This window comes from Bos grunniens, chromosome 9 (genome assembly GCF_055505025.1).
Source record: "Bos grunniens cultivar Pamir isolate PY7600 chromosome 9, Bosgru_T2T1.0, whole genome shotgun sequence".
In the NCBI taxonomy this organism is placed as follows: domain Eukaryota; kingdom Metazoa; phylum Chordata; class Mammalia; order Artiodactyla; family Bovidae; genus Bos; species Bos grunniens.
Genome location: NC_141173.1, coordinates 10,217,215 through 10,239,615, shown reverse-complemented (window position 1 = coordinate 10,239,615; position 22,401 = coordinate 10,217,215). Strand labels below are relative to the sequence as shown.

Here is a 22,401-nt window from a genome sequence, read left to right as displayed (position 1 = left end):
CTCCCAGCATCAGAGTCTTTTCCAATGAGTCAACTCTTCCCATGAGGTGGCCAAAGTACTGGAGTTTCCGCTATAGCATCATTCCTTCCAAAGAAATCCCAGGGCTGATCTCCTTCAGAATGGACTGGTTGGATCTCCTTGCAGTCCAAGGGACTCTCAAGAGTCTTCTCCAACACCACAGTTCAAAAGCATCAATTCTTCAGCGTTCAGCTTTCCTTATAGTCCAACTCTCACATCCATACATGACCACAGGAAAAACCATAGCCTTGACTAGACGGACCTTTGTTGGCAAAGTAATGTCTCTGCTTTTGAATATGCTATCTAGGTTGGTCATAACTTTCCTTCCAAGGAGTAAGCGTCTTTTAATTTCATGGCTGCAGTCACCATCTGCAGTGATTTTGGAGCCCAGAAAAATAAAGTCTGACACTGTTTCCACTGTTTCCCCATCTATTTCCCATGAAGTGATGGGACCAGATGCCATGATCTTCGTTTTCTGAATGTTGAGCTTTAAGCCAACTTTTTCACTCTCCACTTTCACTTTCATCAAGAGGCTTTTGAGTTCCTTTTCACTTTCTGCCATAAGGGTGATGTCATCTGCATTTCTGAGGTTATTGATATTTCTCCCGGCAATCTTGATTCCAGCTTGTGCTTCTTCCAGCCCAGCGTTTCTCATGATATACTGATTGTCAAATAACATTCAATTCTATTAGTTCAGGTCAGTTCAGTCACTCAGTTGTGTCTGACTCTCTGCAACCCCATGGACTGCAGCACACCAGGCCTCCCTGTCCATCACCAATTCCCGGAGCTTACTCAAACTCATGTCTGTTCACTTCTATAGACATATCTTATTTTATTCATCCATTCAGCCATCGATGGGCATTTGGATTATTTCCACTTTTGGTCCTTATGAATAATGCTGCTGTGAACATTTTTCTACAGGTAGAAAATATAGACTTTTTTGTGCAGACTTGTTTTACTTCTTCTGAGTACCTGTGTAGGAGAGGAGTTTCTGGGTCATGTAGTAACTCTATGTTAATCTTTTGAGAACCTACCATGCTTCTTTCAGTGTGAGTTTGTGCATTTATTTTGCAGCAAATATAGCTATGTACATTTTCTCACTAGATACATTCTTAGTGATCTTAGAGAGTGACCTTAATCCTTAGAGAGGAACTGATGCACTCAATTTTAACTTTAAAAGATTCTTCCTTGTCTTCATTTTAAGTTCTTGTTTCTCAAAGCCTGCTGGGTAACAAAAACAACTCCAAGTGAGGACACAGAAATGTTTCCAGGCATCATCGTTGCTTTTTTCCCCACTTTATTTATTTATTTTGATTGAAGGATAATTGCTTTGCAGAATTTTGTGGTTTTCTGTCATACACCAACAAGAATCAGCCATAGGTACACCACCATTACATTTTAAAGAGCATTTCTTGAGCATGTGAGTGAGGCTTTTCATGCTTCAGAAAAGTGAAATATCCCAGTTGAGAGTGGAGCTTCTATCATATATCTGTCCACTGGCTTCTATCAGGCGGTTTCCAGACGTTTCTCTGCAGCCAAAGAAGCTAGCTCCTGCCCCTCACGCCTCACTTACCCTTTTCTCCTCTGTTGCTGGAAGTCTATGAATTTCTAATTAAAATACTTTCCCTAAGTTGACTGTCAAAGAAATGAGGTCAGAGCTCGATCGCATTTCTAAAATCACAAGAAGATTGAACACTGTTGGGGAGGGGCTCTGGAGCTTTAGAAAAGTGGACTGCATGTGTCATATTCGTGTTATAGAGCAGAAAATTGAGTACCGTACTGCTGATGGCAGGACCCCCTGCAGATGGTGGGGCCCCTGCTGATGGCGGGATCACACACTAAACACAAGCCTCGTGGGTGGAGCGGGCTTGGCCCATCCCCAGCTCCAGGCCATGGGGTGTAGAAACGGATGGACTTGAGCTGGGCTGCAGAAGGAGATGGGCTGGGGACGGTGTTTCATCCTCTCATGGTGGGGAGGAAACTCAGAGGGAGTGATGGCTGTGTAAGTTTTCAAGCTTCACTGCAATTTTGATTGTTCAGTTTCTGTAAGCATCTGTATTCTTCCCACCATTGCCCTTGTGTGTGCATACTTAGACACTTCAGTCATGTCGGACTCTTTGCCATCTAGGCTGTAGCCCGCCAGGCCCCTCTGTGCATGGGGTTCTCCAGGCAAGACTACTGGAGTGGGTTTCCATGCCCTCCTCCAGGGGATCTTCCCAGTCCAGGGATTGAACCCGCGTCTCTTAACGTCTCCTTCACTGGCAGGCAGGTTCTTTACTGTTTGCGTCACCTGGGAAGCCCTGTCTCCTCACTGAGGCTTGAAGCCACAGTATTCCTCCTCTTTCACGTTCCTACCTGCAGGGGGACCTACTTATCTGACCACCGCGTCTTTATGGCCTCCCATCTGCCTCTTCTTCTGAAGCCCGTTTCCCACCTCTCCCCACTCCTGGCCCTCCTGCGCCAGCTGAGGCGGTTGCCTGATGCTTGCTTACCGCATCATTTGCTGACTTGCCTTCCCTGCTCACATCTTTCCTTCTCTGCCCGCGTCTCCCAGCAGGATGCTGTTGGTCTTTAGGCCAGGATAGTTGTTCCTGCTCCAGGACTGTGGCACAGGGGGGAGTGTCCTGCACCACCAGAACTCCACTGTGTCCCCACAGTCCTGAGAGCAAACACAAAAGCCTGGTGAAGTGTAGGACTCCACATCAGCACACACCTCCAGGATGATCTTTGCAAAGCACAGTTTCCGTCATCACTTCTCTCCTTCGTTTAAAAACCTTCAGTGGGTTTCCACGGACAATCAAAGAGTCTGAAATCCTAAAGCATCTGTTTGTCCCCTAGTTTTATTTCCCCTTTCTCCCTTGCTCAGAGCCCGTGTTCCAGCTAAGCTTGACTTTGCTAATTCCCAAACACTCTCTACGCTTCTTAGTCAGCCTGTTTATACTTTGTGATACCCTGCAACTGGGACGGGGTTTTCCCCTATTTCTCTAACTCAGCATCCCGTGTGTCCTCCTAGATATGACTGAAGTGTTAGTTCTGCAATGCAGTCATCTCTTATGATGCCCTATTCCTCTGAGAGACATGATCTCTCCTTATTCTGACCCTGTAACCCTTGGTCTCTTGTTGCCCCCATGGTGTGGACACTGCAGAGAGGCAGGGACGTGTCTGATCCATGTTTGTGTCCCCATGTCTTTTTATTCAGGGCCCACTCTAAGGTTGTGCTCGATAAAGATTCCTTGAGATGCATTGGGTGGGAGGGATGATAACTCTTGGCATGCTGCTTCTGTTCATGATAACTGACTTCTCACCTACTATAAATTTTTCAGAAGAGTATTATGGGAGGTTATAAATATTATAGTTCTGGAGCAGAATTTTAGCACCAAATCTACTTACTGAAAGAGGCATTTGTTCTTTCATTTTACATCATTAAATTCATTTTCATAGGTAAGTTCATGCCATGTCAACTGTTTTTCAAAAATTTGATCAGTTTTTCCTGCAAATCTCAAGGTGGGAAGCTGAGTAGAAGAAATGAAACCCACTTCTGATGTGTCCTATGAAAGAATCAAGGCTAACTGAAATATGTCTTTGAAGTTGTGTTCCCCACTTTCCTTACCATTGTTCCACCAAATACTTCCAATGCCACAGCAAAAAATATTGGCGTTTTGGCCTCTCTAGTGAGTACACATGAGCACATGTCTTTCCCACTTGGCTTGTGTTTCTGGCTTTTTCCGTTACACTGCTCTGCAGGGTCTACACCTGCATCTGGGGGACTCCTAGTTTAGAGCCAGCAGGTGGCTGGGACCTCTGCTTTGGTGTTACTGAGTAGTGGCTCCTGGTCCATTTTTCTCTTCCAGGCTCCTCAGAACTTGCCAGAGCATTTGTCTAGTGGGTTAGGTTTGCTCTGCTCTTGTGATTTTGACTGGGATGAGTGCCATGCTGATCTAGCCCAGGTTTTCTGAAGTTGATGCACTCTTGGAGTGTGTGTAGAAGCCTGTCTCCTTTCTCTTGAAGTCCCCTACCCCAACCCCATCAACAGTAGCTTCAACACAGAGGTCCCACTCGGTATGCTGTTGACTGATCTGCGCCACCTTCCTGCCCCACCAGGCTCTGGAACACTCCAGAACACTCCTGTCAGTGCTTTATGGACCAGCTGTGATGGTTACAGTGTGAGCAGATTGTGGTCTGCCTCTCTGTGTGAGGAGATATTTAAACCTACATTAGAGAGAAGTATAAACTATCCAATGTGGTAAAACTGCATAGATTAAAAAAATATTTTTATGGCAAAATTATCCTTGTAGTAGGATTAATATGATCTGCAAGTGTTACTATGAAAATGATTTGTAAAAGCAACAGTCTTTAGGAATCATAACTGATCTTCTAGGTTAATCATATTTTTGCCAGAAATCAGCACTTAGGGTATAATGCAGACTAAGTATAGTGATAGTTTCCCTCTTCTGAAACTGCAAAGGTACTGAGAATAATGTTCATTCTTCAGCTAGTTAGCATTTAGGGTAATCGAGCAGATGTATCAGCCAACACACTCTAGAGCACAGCAGAGTAAAGCCCACTCTTTTGGTAAGATAATTATGACAGCCCAAGTGTAATAAAATTGATTCTTTTCTGTGATATTTTAGAAGTCTGATAGTTCCATTTTGAAAGGGAGACTTCCGTATTGAAGTATCCATTTGTATTTATTGAAATGAGCTTTGCAAAGTAGCTGCTAGTGTTTGCTTATAAAACGAGTGCCTTCTTGGTGATCAATGGTCTTGACAGAAACTCAAAAAATGAGGACTAGAGACATTTTTCCCCAAGCACGACTTGTGATTTTAAAGAAATCTGGGAGGTTTGAAAGGCAAAGAACATGTAATGAATCATTTGATTGAAAACCATAGTTTTGACTGATGTCTTTATTTCTTGGATAAAACCTTGGATAAGCATAGTAACTAGCATATCTGTGGTGTTTACTATGAGCTGGATATTGTACTAAGTGCTTCATATATCTATTTAATCCTCTCAAAACCCTCTTAACAGATGAGGAAACAGATGAAGAGCTTCCCTGTAGCTTAGATGGTAAAGAATCTGCCCACAATGCAGGAGTCCCAGGTTCGATCCCTGGGTCAAAAAGATCTCCCGGAGAAAGGGATTGGCAACCTACTCCAGTGTTCTTGCCTGGAAAACCCCATGGACAGAGGAGCCTGGCGGCTACAGTCTATGGGGTTGCCAAGAGTTGGACACGACTGAGCGGCTAACACTATTGTTACTAGCACAGAAGGGTTGAGGTGCCTGCCTGGACTGAGCTGGTGCACAGCAGAGCTGGACTTCAGACCCGGTCCTGGGGCTGAGTGTCCAGATCCTCACCTCCATGCTCCAGTGCCTCCAAAGTCAAGGCTCTGCTGGATATCGTTTGTTTGAAGTTAGCTTGGCAAATTCTAATAATACAAAACATATTTAGCAAATTTAAGAGTTTAGTGTTTATGGAACTTCTGCAGTGAGCATTCAACAAAAGTCTAAGCAAAGCTGGTGAAGACATTGAAACAGAACACGACCCCCAACAGATTCCTGGGTCTTACCCAGACCTTCAGAATCAGGACTTGGGGCTGAGGGGTGGGCGGTGGAGGGGAATGGAAAGGTGGGGTGGTGAAGACACCAGTGAAATATATTTCTAACAACTGCTTAGGGGATTCTGATGCTTGGGCAGAGTTGGCAATTACTGGTAGAAATCTGCATCTTTTTTAAAGCTTTGATTGACTTCTTAAATAGAGATGAATTGGCAGATGTATCTTAACATGTTGGAGATACATATGGTGGCTCAGAGCACTCAAGAGAAAAAATAGAGCATTTTCTTAATGGTCTTCACATTTTCAGTGGTAGGATTTTGCCTTTTGTTCTGGTTCCTTCCAATTCTCTTGTTAAAAGCCGTGACTTTTGTCATGAGGTTTGCAATATCAGCCATGTGGCAGAATAACTATTTCCCTACCAACCTCCCTGGCCACATCTGAAAATATGGCTTCACTACAGCTGTTGAAACATTAGAGATTTATCATTTATTTAGCACACGTGTGGTTACCAGGTTAGGGTGAATGGCTCCCTGCAGGATGTATTTAGTTTAACCTGTGTTTTTAAAGATTACTGTTTCTGTCTTGATTGCTCATGCTCATCTTAGTTACACGTGAAATTAAAGAACTAAGGGGAAGAATATGCATGTTTTTAGAACACATAGAAATCTTCAGAATGGCCATGAGAATATCTTGCCCTAACATTTATAGCTGTTTGGTCATTGTGAAAATAAACATTAATTTTTTTTTCACAGTGAAATAATTTCTATAGAAATGCCTAAGTTCAGAATGGCAAAGGATTTATAGGACAGAAGTAAAATAAAAACAAAGCCCCACATGCCGTGTATTTGTGCAGGGGCGGGAGAGTGACTGCTCACCACGTCACCCACCCCTCCCTCGGACCTGTGTGTGGCCCTGTTGTGGCTGTAGGTCAGCAGCGTGGGCTACCTAGGTTGGGTTCTGAGCTCTTTATTGGTTTTACCAAGGGCTGCTGGGGCTTGGAAAAGACTAGGAACTGGATAATACCAGCTCGTGAAAGACAGAGAAAATAAGATTCCAGCAGAGAATCTTTGTATTTGCCTGAAAAGATGATTAATCTCTCCAAAAAGTAAGTGAAAGGTTACATAATCCTTTATTTTCGTTTAGCCCTTTGGTTTGTGGAAGACAAAAAAAGGTATATCAATCATCTTTGTCTGGGATAGGATGACATAATGGTTCATTTACTTAGAAATGAATACTTGAGGTTGTGTCAAGAACTTTGCTTTCCCTTTCTGACACGATTAATTATCTTTTCCACCAGTGACTATTAGTTGTTCTGTGAATTAAGGTAATTTTATCCCAATGATATTTAGGATCTTAATCAGGATGCAATTCAGAAATAATTAGAAAATGCCAGCAGAGCAGATATACTGAAGAAAATCTACCTTGAACTTCAAAGTTCTGGAGCAAAGTAATGGGGTAAAACCCAACCTTTCTGTGTAGAGACACAAAGAACAATCTATCATAGTGGCTGGCTTTCACCTGACTTGCCTCTTTCCAGCATCTGTCCTCATGAGGCACTGCTTTGGGCTTCCAGGCTGCTCATAAGGGTTAAGGACCAATGTGTCATTCAGACTCATACATTAGACAGAACATTCATATGAAAGTTTTTGTAAAACACTTAACTGTCCTTCACTATCTCTTGGAGTTTGCTCAAACTCATGTCTGTTGAGCCGGTGATGCCATCCAACCATCCTCTGTCACTCCCTTCTCCCCTTCTCAATCCTTCCCAGACTCAGGGTCTTTTCCAATGAGTTGGCTGCTCTTCGCATCAGGTGGCCTAAGTATTGGAGCTTCAGCTTTAGCTTAAAGCACTTAAGAACATTTTGTTTAAATCACCTATAAGTCGTAAGAAACGGCTGTCATGAAATTATAGCTCATAGAGGCTTGTAATTTGGCTGACATTTCTTGATCCTTTAGAGCAATTGAAAATGCAGAAAGTTTATGGCTCTTGACATTTTGTTCTTTTTATAGATGAATGAATAGTGTATGGGTCAGATCAGGATAATCTTATCAGAAGCACTTATAAATATCAAGCATTAATATGAAGTTGTCATATCATTTGAAACACAAACTAACTCAAAAGACTACTTTCATTTTCATGTACATCATCCAGGAAATGTAATTATTTATCCAGCAACCTCAGCGTTCAACTTAGTTGAACTTTCATTAGAAATGAAACAAGCTTTTAGCAGATTTCATAAAAGTGTATGAAAGTCTCAGGGAAAGAAATGGAAGAGTTCATATGATTCCTTTTCTCAAAGGGCTTAGTGTTTCCAATAAAAAAATGAAATTAGTTCACAGAATGAAATTAGAGTGTTCTTCTGCTGCAACTACATTATAAACTGTACTTTCCAAAGTCTTTAATCTTTTAAGACATATGTAGAATGAGTGGCGCAACGAATTATTTCGGAAACTTTATGAATTTCTTCTACATGTGTCCTTTTGAAGTCGCAGAGGTAATTTAAAGGCAAACATCTCTGTCCTGAGTCTTTCCACTCTTCTGAGGTTCAAGGTCATTTGCCAGCGACTGCTTTAAAATGTACTGTAGACCTGAGATTTACTCTGGGTTTTAGACAATTATGTGGAATTCAAAATTTTACTATGCGTATACCTCTAGAACACATAGTCTAAATGAGAGGATAAAGCGTGTACACAAATAACCATAATCTAAGTTGGATGGTGATGTACGTGCTGAAAATTCCTAATTGCTACTTCCTGTAGATGTTTCAGGAGTGATGTCTATCGAACAGTCTCTATTCACAATGAGCAGCGTAAGGCCTTTCAGAGCTCAGGATGAACACTGAGGAGGCTGCAGACAGTTTATACAAAGGTCTCTGCCTTCAGTCGAAGACGGGGAGAATACTTTGGTGACCTTTATATATATGTGTAGACAGAAACCTAGGTAGCTTGATTGCTTTGTTGATATAGTAAACATACATTTGCATTTCGGCAGACCGCCTGGTTGACTGTCCTGCTTGTGTGTTTCTAGGGCAGCAGAGGTGAAGTAGGACCAGTGGGACCCCCAGGGCCACCGGGTAAACTGGTAAGTAGCATTTCTAGTCCTCAGCAGTGGATTTGCTTTATGCAAAACATAATAAAATTTTACAAGGGAGCAAAGAGAGAAAAGCAATTTGCAACGGGTAATCGAATCATCCTTGTTTGGTTTCTGTTCCTATGTGAATGTGTGAAATGTAAATGGGGAATTTCAAATTAAATCTAGGAGACCCTCAGAGGGTATTTTAATCAGTATGGTTTGTAGCATTTATTTTAAAACTGGGGGAGATACGAAGTGCTCCATTTGGCCATGGTTGTTCTTGGACTGGGAGAGAACCGTGTGTGAAAGCTGCCTTTCACTTCTCCAGCGGTGATGTTTACACAGCTGGGGAGGCAGGGACTCAGCTCAAAGAGCCCACTGTTGGGAAGGGGTACAAACCCGGGAATCGGGGAGCTCAGAAGTGGGATGGAGGAGGGCCTGACTGTCTTCTCCTGAGATCTGGGAGAGTGGGAAGTCTGAGCAGCAATGTTAAACCAACCGCAGCACTTCTAGGCATGAGTTACATCTGGTGTGTGTACTTTCAGCGTCGCAGTAACAGCAGGTCTGGGGGATGTGTTTTATTTCAGGGTTCTCTTGGCAGCCCCGGCCTCCCTGGCTTGCCTGGCCCCCCTGGACTTCCTGGGATGAAAGGTGACAGGGTAAGATACCCAGCCCTCTGGAAAGTTCCTTATTTGGAAGGGTAATTTCTACTATGTTGAGAAGCCAAGCTTGCTTTTGGCCCAGTGGAGAATTTTTCTAGACATTGCCATAGAGAACTATCAAGAAAGATTTCTAAAATTACAGAGAGCTGAGATTAAGAAGCAAAACAACCTATTAATCATTTATCAGATGGAAGAAAAATAAAAGCCGAGTAAAGGAAAAATTTCAGCTGTAATCACACTTCCTATTCAGTTCTCTATTTCTGCTCTTACTCGTCACATTAACATGGATGTGGTCAGAGGGCACTTCAGGTCGCCAGTGATTTTGCACAGTTGTGGGTTTCTCCAGGTCTGATGCGACTCAGCTAGAGAGTGAGGAGATGGAGATTATTCATCCTTGTTCCTGTTCACCAGCCCAGTAGGGGAGTTGGTTCACTTGAAATTGTATAGTTAAAAACCTCAAAATACTGAAAAAGCATGTTTTATTCATTGCAGGGTGTAGTTGGTGAACCTGGTCCAAAGGGTGAACAGGTAGGTCCGGGCATTGGAATCCTGTGAAATGTGTGTTTAACGTGTGCTAATGTGTTTCACCAGCAGGGGGCACGGGCTGATCGGCTGGTGTGGGTAGAATGTGGAGGCTCCAAGGGCTTTATTTATTTATTTATTTAAAATTATTTATTTAATTGGAGGCTGATTACAATACTGTAGTGGTCTTTGCCATACACTGACATGAATCAGCCATGGGTGTACATGTGTCCTCCATCCTGAACCCCCCCCCACCTCCCTCATCATCCCATCCCTCAGGGTGGTCCCAGTGCACCAGCCTTGAGCACCCTGTATAGTGGGTGAGACCCAGGGTCTAATTAGGTTTGTAACCTTATCTACTGTTTTAAAAATCCAAGCTAACGGTGGCTCTGCCTTCCAGAATACACTCTGTCCTTCCTTTGAAAAGAGTGGCCCTCTCTCTAGTTCACCAGATGGGTTTACTCCAGTCTGATGGAGCCTCCATAGCCTCATCACAGTGTTTTGGTTTTTCTTCACTAAGAACTTAGCAAATACAATGCATATGAATTAGAGTTAGTTTTTGTCCTGAGGTTTTTTTTCCCCCCCCACTTATAAGAGCCCTTTTTAAGTCTTTCCTAATTATCCAATTGCTGACACAGTCATTCATCCTTACCTTTAGCTGAAACTCAACTTCACCTTCTGGCTTTTCTCTGATCTGTGTCCTGGGTTGGACTAGCCCCTGACAGCTAGATTGGAAAACCATTAAGGACACGTCATATTTCTGTGTGACCTTGGGAGCACTGTGGGAACTTCTGACTTATTATTAGTGTTGACTGGGTAAATTTGAACCAAGGGACTAAGAACTTTTAAAATGTGACTTTTAATTTTTAGGGCGCCTCTGGTGAAGAGGGTGAAGCTGGAGAAAGGGGTGAACTCGTAAGACATTTTCCCTGGATATTGGTGGAGCCTCATTGATTTTGAACTGAATCAGATATATTTCCTCCTTCTTTTCTCCGGCCCTGCTATCCTTGCAGACTTCTTTCAGGGCTAAGATGTTTCTTACATAAACTTGCAAACCACCCCCCAGAACCGAGCCAAGGTCAAGTAAAATGCAGGGGAAATACCCTGGCGTGGGTAGACCTGGCCTAAAGCACTGGGAGGACCAAGAGTTCCCTTTAGAGGGCACGTTTGCTCATTTTTTTCCATCTAGAAACTCCAGGTGATTCTTATATGACTGCAGAAAGTCTATGAATAGTGCCTATCATGGAAACAAAGCTAAAGCTTTATTGTGGTTTATATTAATAGTTTATTGTAGATAGAAAGCTGTGGTCACAAGCTTGACTGTGGGTGTTTTGCACGGTCTTTTGGAGTCTAAAACCAACTCCAGAGGAGGCTTCTGCTGAACCTCTAGGAAGGCGGGGAGAAGGAGAACAAGTCATCACTGCCTACAGCACTTCTATCTGCCTGCTCTTCCTTCCGGTTACAATGTAATCAAACAGGACCTACCTAGTGTGGAAACTTACACTTAGTCCTTTGCTGTGGGACTGACAGCGTTCTCAGAAAATAGTTTCAGAGGGTTTTTAGTTCAGGGGAAAATGCTGAATAATATTTTATTCAGGTTTTTTAGGATTTAGAGTTAATATAAATGTAACATCTGAATTAGACAAAGCTTCCTAACTAGAAGCTTTAGATAACTAGTTTATCTAATTATCTAATTAGCTTCCTAATTAGATAAACTAGAAAAGGATGATTTCAATTTTATATTCTGTTGAAACTGTTCATTTTATAAGCTAAGAGAATGTTTAAAAATCATCCTGTTTTGTAATGAACATGCACCAGTGTGCTAACATGAGCTGAATTCATACCTAGAGCTAGTGGTAGGAGATATGCAAGTTTTTTTTTTTTTTTTTAAAGCATGCATATTTGATTTGAGGGATTTTTAAGAACACTGCTAGAATTTCAAAAATGAAGTCATCTGATTTAGATGTCTATTATGTTTTATAACAGCATGCTAGTTTAATATCTTTTGACTTACATGTTTTAATTCTCGACATTTAGCGTTTTAGATCTGGATGGAACCTTAGAGAGCCCTGATTCAACCCTACTATTTAACACACGAGTTAGCCAAAGGTTGGAGGTTTACAGAGTTTACACAGGGTCATAAAGTTAAATAGCAGAACTGGGACCAGAATCCAAATTTTGACTCATATTTTTTTCCTGCAGTGTCAGGGTTCTTCTGTTCATGGCTTTCTATTGACTTTGGCAGCATGATAAACTTTTCAGTGTTTTTTAGTAAACTATCAAATGTGAATACATTGTTCTAATATGATTTCATTTTATTGATTTAGGGAGATATAGGATTACCTGGCCCAAAGGGATCTGTAAGTATAATGAATAGTAATGGTATAAAAATAAAATATCAATAAAGCCATAAAACAGAATGCTTTGCTTTATGAAATCATTCTGTAAAATTCAATTCTAAAAGGACTCACCTTTAAGGAAGTTAATGTCTGAATTTATGCTTTAAGTAGTGAATTAGTTCAAAGGAGAAAAAACTCATAACAGTGTAAATGGATCTGCCTTTCGACCTAACCACTCTAAAGGAAGTTTTTTTTTTTTTTCATATTATAAATGGCTCACTGAGTATATATTGTAATTTCTTCCACAAATGAATTGTTTTACAAGAACTGACCTGTGCTTTGCAGTGACAAGAACATAACTGAATTTCATTGTCAGTCGTATCATTGCAAATATTTCAGTAATTTTCATAATATCCTGTGTGTTCTAGTTGGAGAAGTAAGATATAGGCATGGTACACAAGAAAATATGGATAATTATTAGGGCTAGAAAATGATCATCTCCTTCAGTTTATCACTTTTCAGAAACTAATCTGATGTGCAAAGAGATTAGATGTATTCAGAATTATATAATCAATTAGTAGCAAACCTAGAATCTCTTGCTACTTTGAAAGGAATATACACCCTAATACAATACCAAATTTAAGATATTACAAGGAGAAAGGATGAAGCTCAGACTTCAGTGTCAAGGGCATCTATCAGGAACTTCCATTAATCCCCAAGACCTTCCTTTGTCTGGACTCCCTGCCACTCCTCTCTGTCCAACAGATGTCAAGTGACATCTAGATTAAAAGATAAAGCTTACATATCTATCCCTCTTGTGCTTAAAACCCTTCAAGAATAGCATTTGTAGAATAAAATCAGACTCTTGGAAAAGAATACAAAGCCTTCAATGAAGCAGTTGCAGCCTCACCAGCCTCATCTCTGACCTCTCTGGATGTCATCTGTTTGTGGTTCTTTTTACTTGGCATATGCTGTTTAATGACATGTGCTATTCTCCTATTTTGGGGCACTCTTTCTCTTTCCGTAGATCAGCACCTCCTACCTAAGCATTTAGCCCAATCCTCTCCCAGCCTTCTCTGGGAGGACACACCCAGCCTTCGTTACAGTGTCCCGCCAAGAGCTCTTCACACAGCCTTGATATGGAAAGTTTTATATTATCTTTCCTGTGTGCATACTGGACTTCCCTGGTGGTTCAGATGGTAAAGAATCCTCCTGCAATACAAGAGACCTGGCTTCGATCCCTGAATCAGGAAGATCCCCTGGAGAAGGGAATGGCTACCCACTCCAGTATTCTTGCCTGGAGAATTCCATGGACAGAGGAGCCTGGTGGGCTACAGTTCATGGGGTTTCAAAGAGTTGGACATGACTGAATGACTAACACACACACACAAATGCACACACCTGTGTACATACGACCTCTATGCCTTAGAATCTTCGACAGAAATGGTTTAGGATTGAGAAACACTGTAAAGGGTAAGCCTGGATTGAATCTGATAATGGAAATCCTACCTCACTGTCTAGAAATAGTCAGTAATGTTCAAAGGCAAGAAGTCAAGTTATAAAAGAGAAAGGTGGATGAACAATGCAGGTGTCAAAGTGAGTTAATTTCATTTATTTATTTTCCTTTTATTTTTATTTTTTAATATAAATTTATTTATTTTAATTGGAGGCTAATTGCTTTACACTATTGTATTGGTTTTGCCATACATCAACGTGAATCTGCCACGGGTATACACGTATTCCCTATCCTGAACCCCCCTCCCGCCTCCCTCTCTGTACCATCCCTCTGGGTCGTCTCAGTGCACCAGCCCCAAGCATCCAGTATCATGCACTGAACCTGGACTGGCGATTTGTTTCATATATGATATTATACATGTTTCAGTGCCATTCTTCCGAATCATAAATTTGGATGCAATACTAGGAATTAGCTCTTGATTGATCACCTCCCTTCCCACCCCATCTTTTCTGTCACTACCCAAGGAATACTGATGAAATTAAAATGTAGCGTCTGGGATTCCCTGGAGAAGGCAGTGGCAACCCACTCCAGTACTCTTGCCTGGAAAATCCCATGGGAGGAGCCTGGTAGGCTGCAGTCCGTGGGGTCACTTAGAGTCAGACATGACTGAGTGGCTTCACTTTCACTTTTCACTTTCATGCACTGGAGAAGGAAATGGCAGCCCACTCCAGTGTTCTTGTCTGGAGAATCCCACGGGCGGGGGAACCTGGCGGGCTGCCGTCTATGGGGTCGCACAGAGTCGGACACGACTGAAGTGACTTAGCAGCAGCAGCAGTCTGGGCTTCCCAGGTGGCACTAGTAAAGAACCCGCCTGCAATGCAGGAATGTAAGAGATGCGGGTCCAATCCCTGGGTTGGGAAGAGCCCCTGGAGTGGGGATGGCAACCCACTCCAGTATTCTTGCCTGGAAAATTCCATAGACAGGGATCTGGCAAGCTATAGTCCAAAGGGTCACAAAAAGTTGGACACGACTGAGCACACACACACTGGACTTTTTTAGAAGTTGCTATACCTTGCATTCTAGTGACCTGACAATACCCAGCTTTAGTTCCACAGCACATCCTTAGCTGTCTCCCTTGAACCTGACTCTCAGGAAATCTTTTTAAGCCATAATTTCTTCAAGAAGCAATTTTGACAAGTTGGCTTAGATGAATACCATTTTTTTTTTTTGTACAAAGAGATTGGAAAAAGCATACTCCCTGAGCTTTCTTAAGATGTGTCTGGTGGAAGCATCGCTTCATTACCATTTTTCCTTCAGTTTAAAACATCTGAACGTTTGAATGAGTTGACTTTTCTTAGAGAAACGTTGGTATGAAAAGGAAGCTGGACGGAGCAGCTTTATGAATATCAGATCTAGAGCAGTGGCATTCCCCCACGCTCTTTCACTTTTATCTTCTCATTTTTATTCTGTAAACAGCAGTCACTGTAGCTGCTATGCCACAAATTCCACTGGAGGTAGCTTAACAAAAAATTAGTTTCTCTTTAAAACAGTTTTTGTAGATGAGGACTGTAAAGATGCTTTTGGTGGTCTGCTTTCAGATGAAAAATTTAACTGGTATATGGTTTCATTTTAAGGAAATAATTGATTTGTTTTTTTAAGCATCTTTATTTTTTGATAAGTTTTATTTTTTTAATAAATTTATTCATTTTAATTGGAGGCTAATTATTTTACAATATTGTAGTGGTTTAAACATCTTTTAATATTTAGATTTTTAACTTCCTGTATCCTTAGATAAATTACGGACTCACTCTTTTTGTTCTGGTATTTTAAATGCAGCATTTTAAATGTGTTGATTTAATTCACGTTAGTGTTTTATAATTCCTGGATACATCTGGCTTCCTCGGATTCTCCAAAGAATGTTATAAAGGCTAAATAACTTACGTTCTTGGAAATATCTTTATTTTATGCTTTCGTATTGGTGATACACAGTGTAACATGTCTTATGAACTCAGTAGTCTTTCTGTGGCCCCAAAGAGTTAACACATTTAATTAAAAACAAACTTGCTCTTAGAAATGGCTTAAAGTATGAAGAACGTGATTTTAAACTTTAGAAATAATATCTAGGCCCCAAAGAAAGATCTTTAAAATGTTTACTTGAATTGGAATTCTGAGAGACTGGAGAGTTAATTGTGTGGCATGACGGATTTTCACCTTGAGGCTTTGTAACCTCTGAGGCAACACCTACTGGTGCTTAGATTTTTAACTTGGGAGGCAGTGTCGGTGAACCTACAGTTTCATGTCAGTGCTTATTTCAATCTGAAGCAGGCGCCCTCCTTGTGTTCAAGCTGGACTTAACGTGCGTCCTGTGTTCCAGGCGGGGAACCCTGGGGAGCCTGGCGTGAGGGGACCCGAAGGCAGCCGGGGGCTTCCTGGAGAGGAAGGACCCCGAGGCCCGCCCGGCCCGCGCGGCGTGCAGGGGGAGCAGGGCGCCACCGGCCTGCCCGGGATCCAGGGCCCCCCGGTGAGTGCGGGCCGGCTCCGCGGTTTTCCCCTTGAGGTGCCGCCCCTTGGCGGGGCTGGGAGCTGGGGGCTGGAGGGGGGCTGGAGGGGGGCTGGGGGAGGGCTGAGGTGGGGGTGGGAGGCACCCGACCTCAGCTCCGCAGCGAGCGTGGGGCCAGTTCTCCTGTAAATCCAGCCACTGGTCCCTTGCCCAGCCTGTTGGTTTTCCATTCAACAATGCCCCCTTTGTAGGCTTCGCTAGTGGACAAACTGGCTTTTGTCTTTTCTGTCCCAGGGCAGAGCACCGACTGATCAGCACATCAAGCAGGTTTGCATGAGAGTCATACAAGGTAAATAAATCGTCATGGCTTGACTTTTTGTAGGCTTTAAAAGGTGGGGGATTTTCAATAGTATTAATTTCACTTCTGTTCTGTACAGTTTGTTGCCATTTGCTTATAGCCTCAAGGAAAAGTAGTACATTTCTGGGTCAGCCTACACACAGGCGTGTGCGCACACACACACACACACACAGGTGCGTGCACACACACACACACACACACACACACACACACACTTTTCCCCCTCCTTTGGAAAACAAATTCTCAGGCTCTTTCCCTTCTAAATGTCCTACCCCTTGGTGTGTCCCTGGCATTGACCTAGGCTCTCTCTGCAGATTATATGAGAAATGATCAGTAGACTTCTGCCCTTAAGAAGCTTAAGGCCATTATTTCCATTCATGCACCACATAGGTAGAAAATCTATAACTGGAATTTTGCCAAAATGGTGATATATATTTTCACATTTCTTAACCTTTATCTAAATTCATCTGTAGTTATGGCAATTCCTATTTATTGTCTGATTCTGCTGCTGCTGCTGCTGCTAAGTCGCTTCAGTCGTGTCCGACTCTGTGCGACCCCATAGACGGCAACCCACCAGGCTCTGCCGTCCCTGGGATTCTCCAGGCAAGAACACTGGAGTGGGCTGCCATTTCCTTCTCCAATGCATGAAAGTGAAAAGTGAAAGTGAAGTCGCTCAGTCCTGCCTGACTCTTAGCGACCCCATGGACTGCAGCCTACCAGGCTCCTCCATCCATGGGATTTTCCAGGCAAGAGTACTGGAGTGGGGTGCCATTGCCTTCTCGATGTCTGATTCTAGTTGGAACTAATTCTGTCATGAAGAAACACTTACCTTTTATGTGTTCATGAGATAGTCTAGCTTGTCAAGTAGATGCATAGAATTTTGCAGGATGAAATTGTCACCTCTATATTTGGAAACCAATATTGAAGACATCTTATTTTGAAAGGATATTTCCATTTTAAGCATTTCATGTTGAGAAAAGTATGACTTTATGCTAACCCTCACTTAAATAAGGCCCACCTAGGGTATTCATATATGACCAATTTAGAAATTTTGGTGAGAAATATGTTTCGAATTCATTTTCTCCTTCACACCCAAAGCTTTAAAAAACATTACACTAGAATATTTCCCTTAGAGTATTTTAATGGGAAAATGTTCTTATTCTCTGGTTTTAGTAGATGATTCTTGATCTATTTAATGGTTCCTGAAAACACCTACACAGTTATAAATTTTTAAAGACAGATTGTGACCATTCCCAAGAAGCAGGCTCTCATTAACGTCTGGTGTATCTTCCAGGCATGAAAAAAACTTGAGGAGAATTATTAGCAAGTCATGGATCCTCAGGATATTTCACATAAAGTAGTATGTTCAAGCTAAGCACATGAGCCCAGGTCTCAAACGGTGTCTTAGTACTAATTCTGGACAATGTCCTTGGCTTTGACACAGCTTTAAGATGTCTGCTTCCAGCTGTGTTGAGCAGCTCACTTCCTTCCCATCCTGGGTTTTCAGATAACCAGCCAGGTTCAGGTGACAAACTTATCCTTTTGGACACGCTGGGTCCTGAAGATTAAGGTTCTCTATCCCTCTATCCTCTCCCCTGCCTCAAGGCAGCAGGACCAGCTCTCCCCGCAGAGGGCTGAACACAGCGGCATCAGCGATACCTCGGGGCAGAAACCCTGGGGGAAAACCAACCAAGCTTTATTCATCCCTCACCCCCAGTTCTGAAGCTCTGGTGACGCATTTAGAAAAAAGGCACCTGAAATAGTTCGCGTTTCCCTTGAATCGCCTTCATGTTTCTGACTTCCCTGGGTGGTTTTGTTTACTGCCTTGTAGAGCACTTTGCTCAGATGGCTGCGAGTCTGAAGCGTCCGGACTCCGGAGCCTCGGGCCTCCCTGGACTGCCTGGACCCCCTGGCCCCCCGGGTCCCCCTGGAGAGAATGGCTTTCCGGGCCAGATGGGACTCCGCGGCCTCCCGGGCATGAAGGGTCCCCCTGGTGCTCTCGGTGTGAGGGGCCCTAAAGGTAAGGCCTTTTATACTCATGTGGAACCAGGAACACACACTGGCCATTTTTTTTCTTTTTTTAGGTGAATTCACTTGTCCTGGCAAGTGCCAGGTGTCTGTGACGTGAAATTATCGTTCTGTTCTGTGGGGCTGGTGAAGATTAAAAAGCTGTCATTTGGTATTTTCTTGACCTTGGTGTGTGATGGCAATAGACCCAATACCAGAATTCAGGTTCCTTGACTTTTGGTCTCGATCTTTTCCAGTCATGCTGCTTTGGTCGTAGTTCAAGATAAACTTCAGGATCGTTCAGACTTTTTGTTTGTTTTTTGAGACCCTGAAATCATTGTGGAGGTCTTCTGAGATGGCGACTGGCTCTGGAGTGTATCTATTACTTCGACTAATGAGGCTTGTTAGCAGGACGTCAGAAAAATCTCATCACAAGTTAAAGCTGCCTCCCTCTTCTTTTATTTATTTGTTTTTGGCCATGCCAAAAATATGCATATGGGGTCTTAGTTCCCTGACCAGGGATCACACCCATGCCCCCTGCATTGGGAGCGCAGAGTCTTAACCACTGGACTACCAGGGAAACCCCCTTCTCCTTTTAAAGAGTGACATTGTATATCTGTTTTGATGGATCATTTTTTTCAGCTCTAAAGTACAACTGTATTCCTTATTTAACATGTTGAGAGGGTGTGAGAGAGTTTGTTTCTCCTTTTATTTAAAGCAAGTTAAGCTCTTGAAACTGGTGTCTTGTAGGAAAATAGGATTGTGAGTGTGTTAGGTATTCTGCAGAATTTGCAGAAGAATGGGCTGCCTCAGATGGTGCTTGCTAGTTCAGGTGAGTAGGTCAGCTTGGGGCCAGTGTACCCCGGATAATTGACCAAAAGGATGAAAAGTGTGGAGTTTCTGTATCACGATGAGTGACTGACAGCTTTCTGGGAACTTCAGAAAGACATGGTGTCAAAAACAAGAGAGGTTTCTGAGCCATACAGCAAATTGTCATTAGCTATCTATTTTACATATGGTAATGTAAGTTTCCATTTGACAGAAAACAACAAAATTCTGTAAAGCAATTATCCTTCAATAAAAAAAAAAAAAAAAAAAAAAAAAAAACCAAGAGAGGGATTTCTGTTTTTTAGACAGTGATGCTCCAATTAGGGATAAATATGGTGCAAATGGTCAGAGGTCAAGCAAGCTGTCTTTCTGGATCTATAATTGAATGGGAGATGCATTTAGCTCACAACACCCTCAGTTGGAACAGCGTTGTTCACTATTTTTTTTTTTTTTTGGCATGTGAAGAGCTGCATGTTAAAAAAAAAAAAAGAGAGCTCTAATTGGGGCCTCTTGTGAATTTGGCACAGTTGCCATGTTTTTGGAGGCTGGACAGAGTCATCTATGCAGAGAGCTCTGAGTTCAGCTTACAGAGAGCTGGACCTCTTCTCTGAAAGGATCCCTTAGCCATTCATCTCGGTCCCACTCTGAGCTTCTGTTCAGGAATTCATACCGGAGGTACTCCCTGTGATCACGCTGCACTCACCCGAAAACGTAAACTGTTCTAGGGAAGCCCATACCGTGGTCAGACTGTTGGCTTAGCTGTCTCTGTTGTGCTCCGGCCCACGGTGACTCCTCTGCCTGCATGTGGTCACTAAGGGGAACCAAGGAGCGGTGATTCACAAGAGTGGTCCCCGAGGCCTCAGCATCACCAGAGACCTTGTTCGAAAGGCAGATCCTCCCTCCCACCCAGGCTTCCTGAGGCAGAGACTTTGGAGAGGGGCCCCCAGCGGAGATGTGCTCGTGCAGGGCGGTTGCCTGTCTTCCCTGGGAAGGACCGCCTTGTAGGGTGATGGGGATCACAGCCCTGTTTTCTTCAGCTCTAAGGAAGCCTCCATTTTGGGGGCTGAGCTTAACCTTGAGTTCGTAGGAGCTGGCTCCTGAAGTCCCATCTTCCGTCTAAGGAAGGAAGAGATCTGTGTGCTTGCTGAGTCAGGACGGCCTGCCCAGGGGAGACAGCCCGGGCTGCCCATGGAACTTACCCGAGGAGCCTTCAACCCTGCCTGTGTCTGCAGCCCCTTCCCAGATACTGCGATCTACTTGGCTTGGTTACTTGGTGCTAAGTCACTTCAGTCTTGTCTGACTCTGTGTGACACTACAGACTGTAAGCCCACCAGGCTCCTCCATCCATGGGATGCTCCAGGCAAGAATCCTGGAGTGGGTTGTTATGCTCTCCTTCAGGGGATCTTCTTTACCCAGAGACTGAACTCACGTTTCCTCCATCCCCTGCATTGGCAGGCGGGTTCTTTACCACTATCCACCTGGTTACTTGGTGTCAGACTTTAAAAACATTCTGCAGGTGATCTGAATGTGCACGCAGGACTGAGGAGCACTCCTAACACGCGTGACATGACCTGAAAACTTCCTGGGAAGCTGGGAGTCACAGTACAGAGTTGTGTCTGGGTGGGGCTGGATGGGCCCCAGCAAGCAAACCTTATTTTGGAGGAAAGAAAACTATATTTCTATATTTGAAACCCAAGAAGTGTCTCTGGCACTGAGTCCATCCATCAAGCAGAGTTTGATCGTATTTGGCACTTCCTCCTGTTTCCTGCAGGATTCATGACATAACTTATAAACTAGAAGTGAGGCTGTTCTTTTCTTTTTTCTAAAGAACGTTCTCTCCCTGCCCTCCTTCATGCCTTTCTTGCCATTGGGTTCCATTAAAGCAGCATCTTCTCTCAGTTTTACTTGTTAAGATTGGGATGTGGGCAGAAAGGAATAATCAGATTTTCTATATGATTCAGTGCTGACACACGTTTGAAGATGTACAGTTCTAGGTAGCTGGCCTTGATCTTTCTTGTCCTCCACAGACATTAATAGTCCTACTTAGTAGAAAACACGCTGTGTTCTAACGCCCAAAGCTTAGAGCTCAAATTTTCCCTGAGAATAAACACTCCACCACTTGAAACTTTACCATTTTACTGATCAGAGAAGAGATGTGTTTCTTTGCCTTTTTTTTCATCCTTAATAAGAGAATGGATGATGGGAGTCTGGGTTTGCCATAGTCACTTTGAGGGTGTTTTCCAGGGAAATTCCTAAGCAGACAAGTTTAACTATTAATAAACCAGTTTTACTAAGCTTTTAACAGTTCAGGCTGTATCTTAATCAAATTACTGTTTTTTTCCTTAAAAGTTACTTGGAAAAACACAGCGGAACATTTTTAACAGGAGCTAGTAGAAATAAGCCTCAGACCACACTCAAAGCTTCCATTGTGTTTGAGTATTTTGTTTTTGCCGACATGTCTTACACACTTCTACGCAAACGTGTTAGGGCTGTGTGCTCATTTCATGAAAGGTGACCCCTGACTGGCCCTGGGTTCACTTTTCTTAGAATTAAATAAGTCTTTCTTGTCATAAATACTCTTTATAAATGTTTGTGGTTTGTTAATTTTAAGCCCCTTTGAGACAGGCTGTTTGTATTTTAAAATCTTTTAGTGGACCTCAAGCAGACATGTCTCTGTGTCAGTGACAGCTAGGGAAAGTACACCGGCACACCTGAGCCTCACCTTTTCCGGTGTTCATCCTCGATTGAGGATGGAGCAAAGATTATAGCTTCCAAATAGATGGATTCAGTAGCAGTTTTGGAGCAATATGAATTTCTCTAGTTTCCCCCACTCTGAACATAAAAAGCTATTTTTCTACTCAAAGTGTCTATCCCCTTCCTACTGTATCCAAAGCATCTTTTATAAGCTTTTTATATGTCCTTTCTGACACAACAGGCTAACAGAGGTGGGCTTTAGCTCCCAGGCCAGCTCTCTACATCTTGGAGGAAGATGTGGCCAGTGTTTGCTGAAGCAGAGTAACCCTGCAGGTAGCAGAGCCTGCACAGCGTAGCTGCCGCAGGCTGCGGTGTGGCTATGTCCTGGG

The 22,401-nt window shown here is 43.0% G+C and overlaps 1 protein-coding gene across 3 annotated transcripts in view; it reads left to right on the top strand.

Moving 5' to 3' along the window:
* COL9A1 (collagen type IX alpha 1 chain) overlaps positions 1-22,401 on the top strand; it is a 90,289-nt gene that overhangs the window by 55,876 nt on the left and 12,012 nt on the right. For all 3 annotated transcript variants that reach the window (XM_086316747.1, XM_086316746.1, XM_086316745.1), the window contains 8 exons: positions 8,602-8,655; positions 9,234-9,305; positions 9,801-9,836; positions 10,701-10,745; positions 12,158-12,190; positions 16,000-16,146; positions 16,420-16,474; positions 18,315-18,503. In XM_086316747.1, the coding sequence (XP_086172873.1) occupies positions 8,602-8,655; positions 9,234-9,305; positions 9,801-9,836; positions 10,701-10,745; positions 12,158-12,190; positions 16,000-16,146; positions 16,420-16,474; positions 18,315-18,503 (631 nt within the window). The remainder of the gene's footprint in view (positions 1-8,601; positions 8,656-9,233; positions 9,306-9,800; positions 9,837-10,700; positions 10,746-12,157; positions 12,191-15,999; positions 16,147-16,419; positions 16,475-18,314; positions 18,504-22,401) is intronic.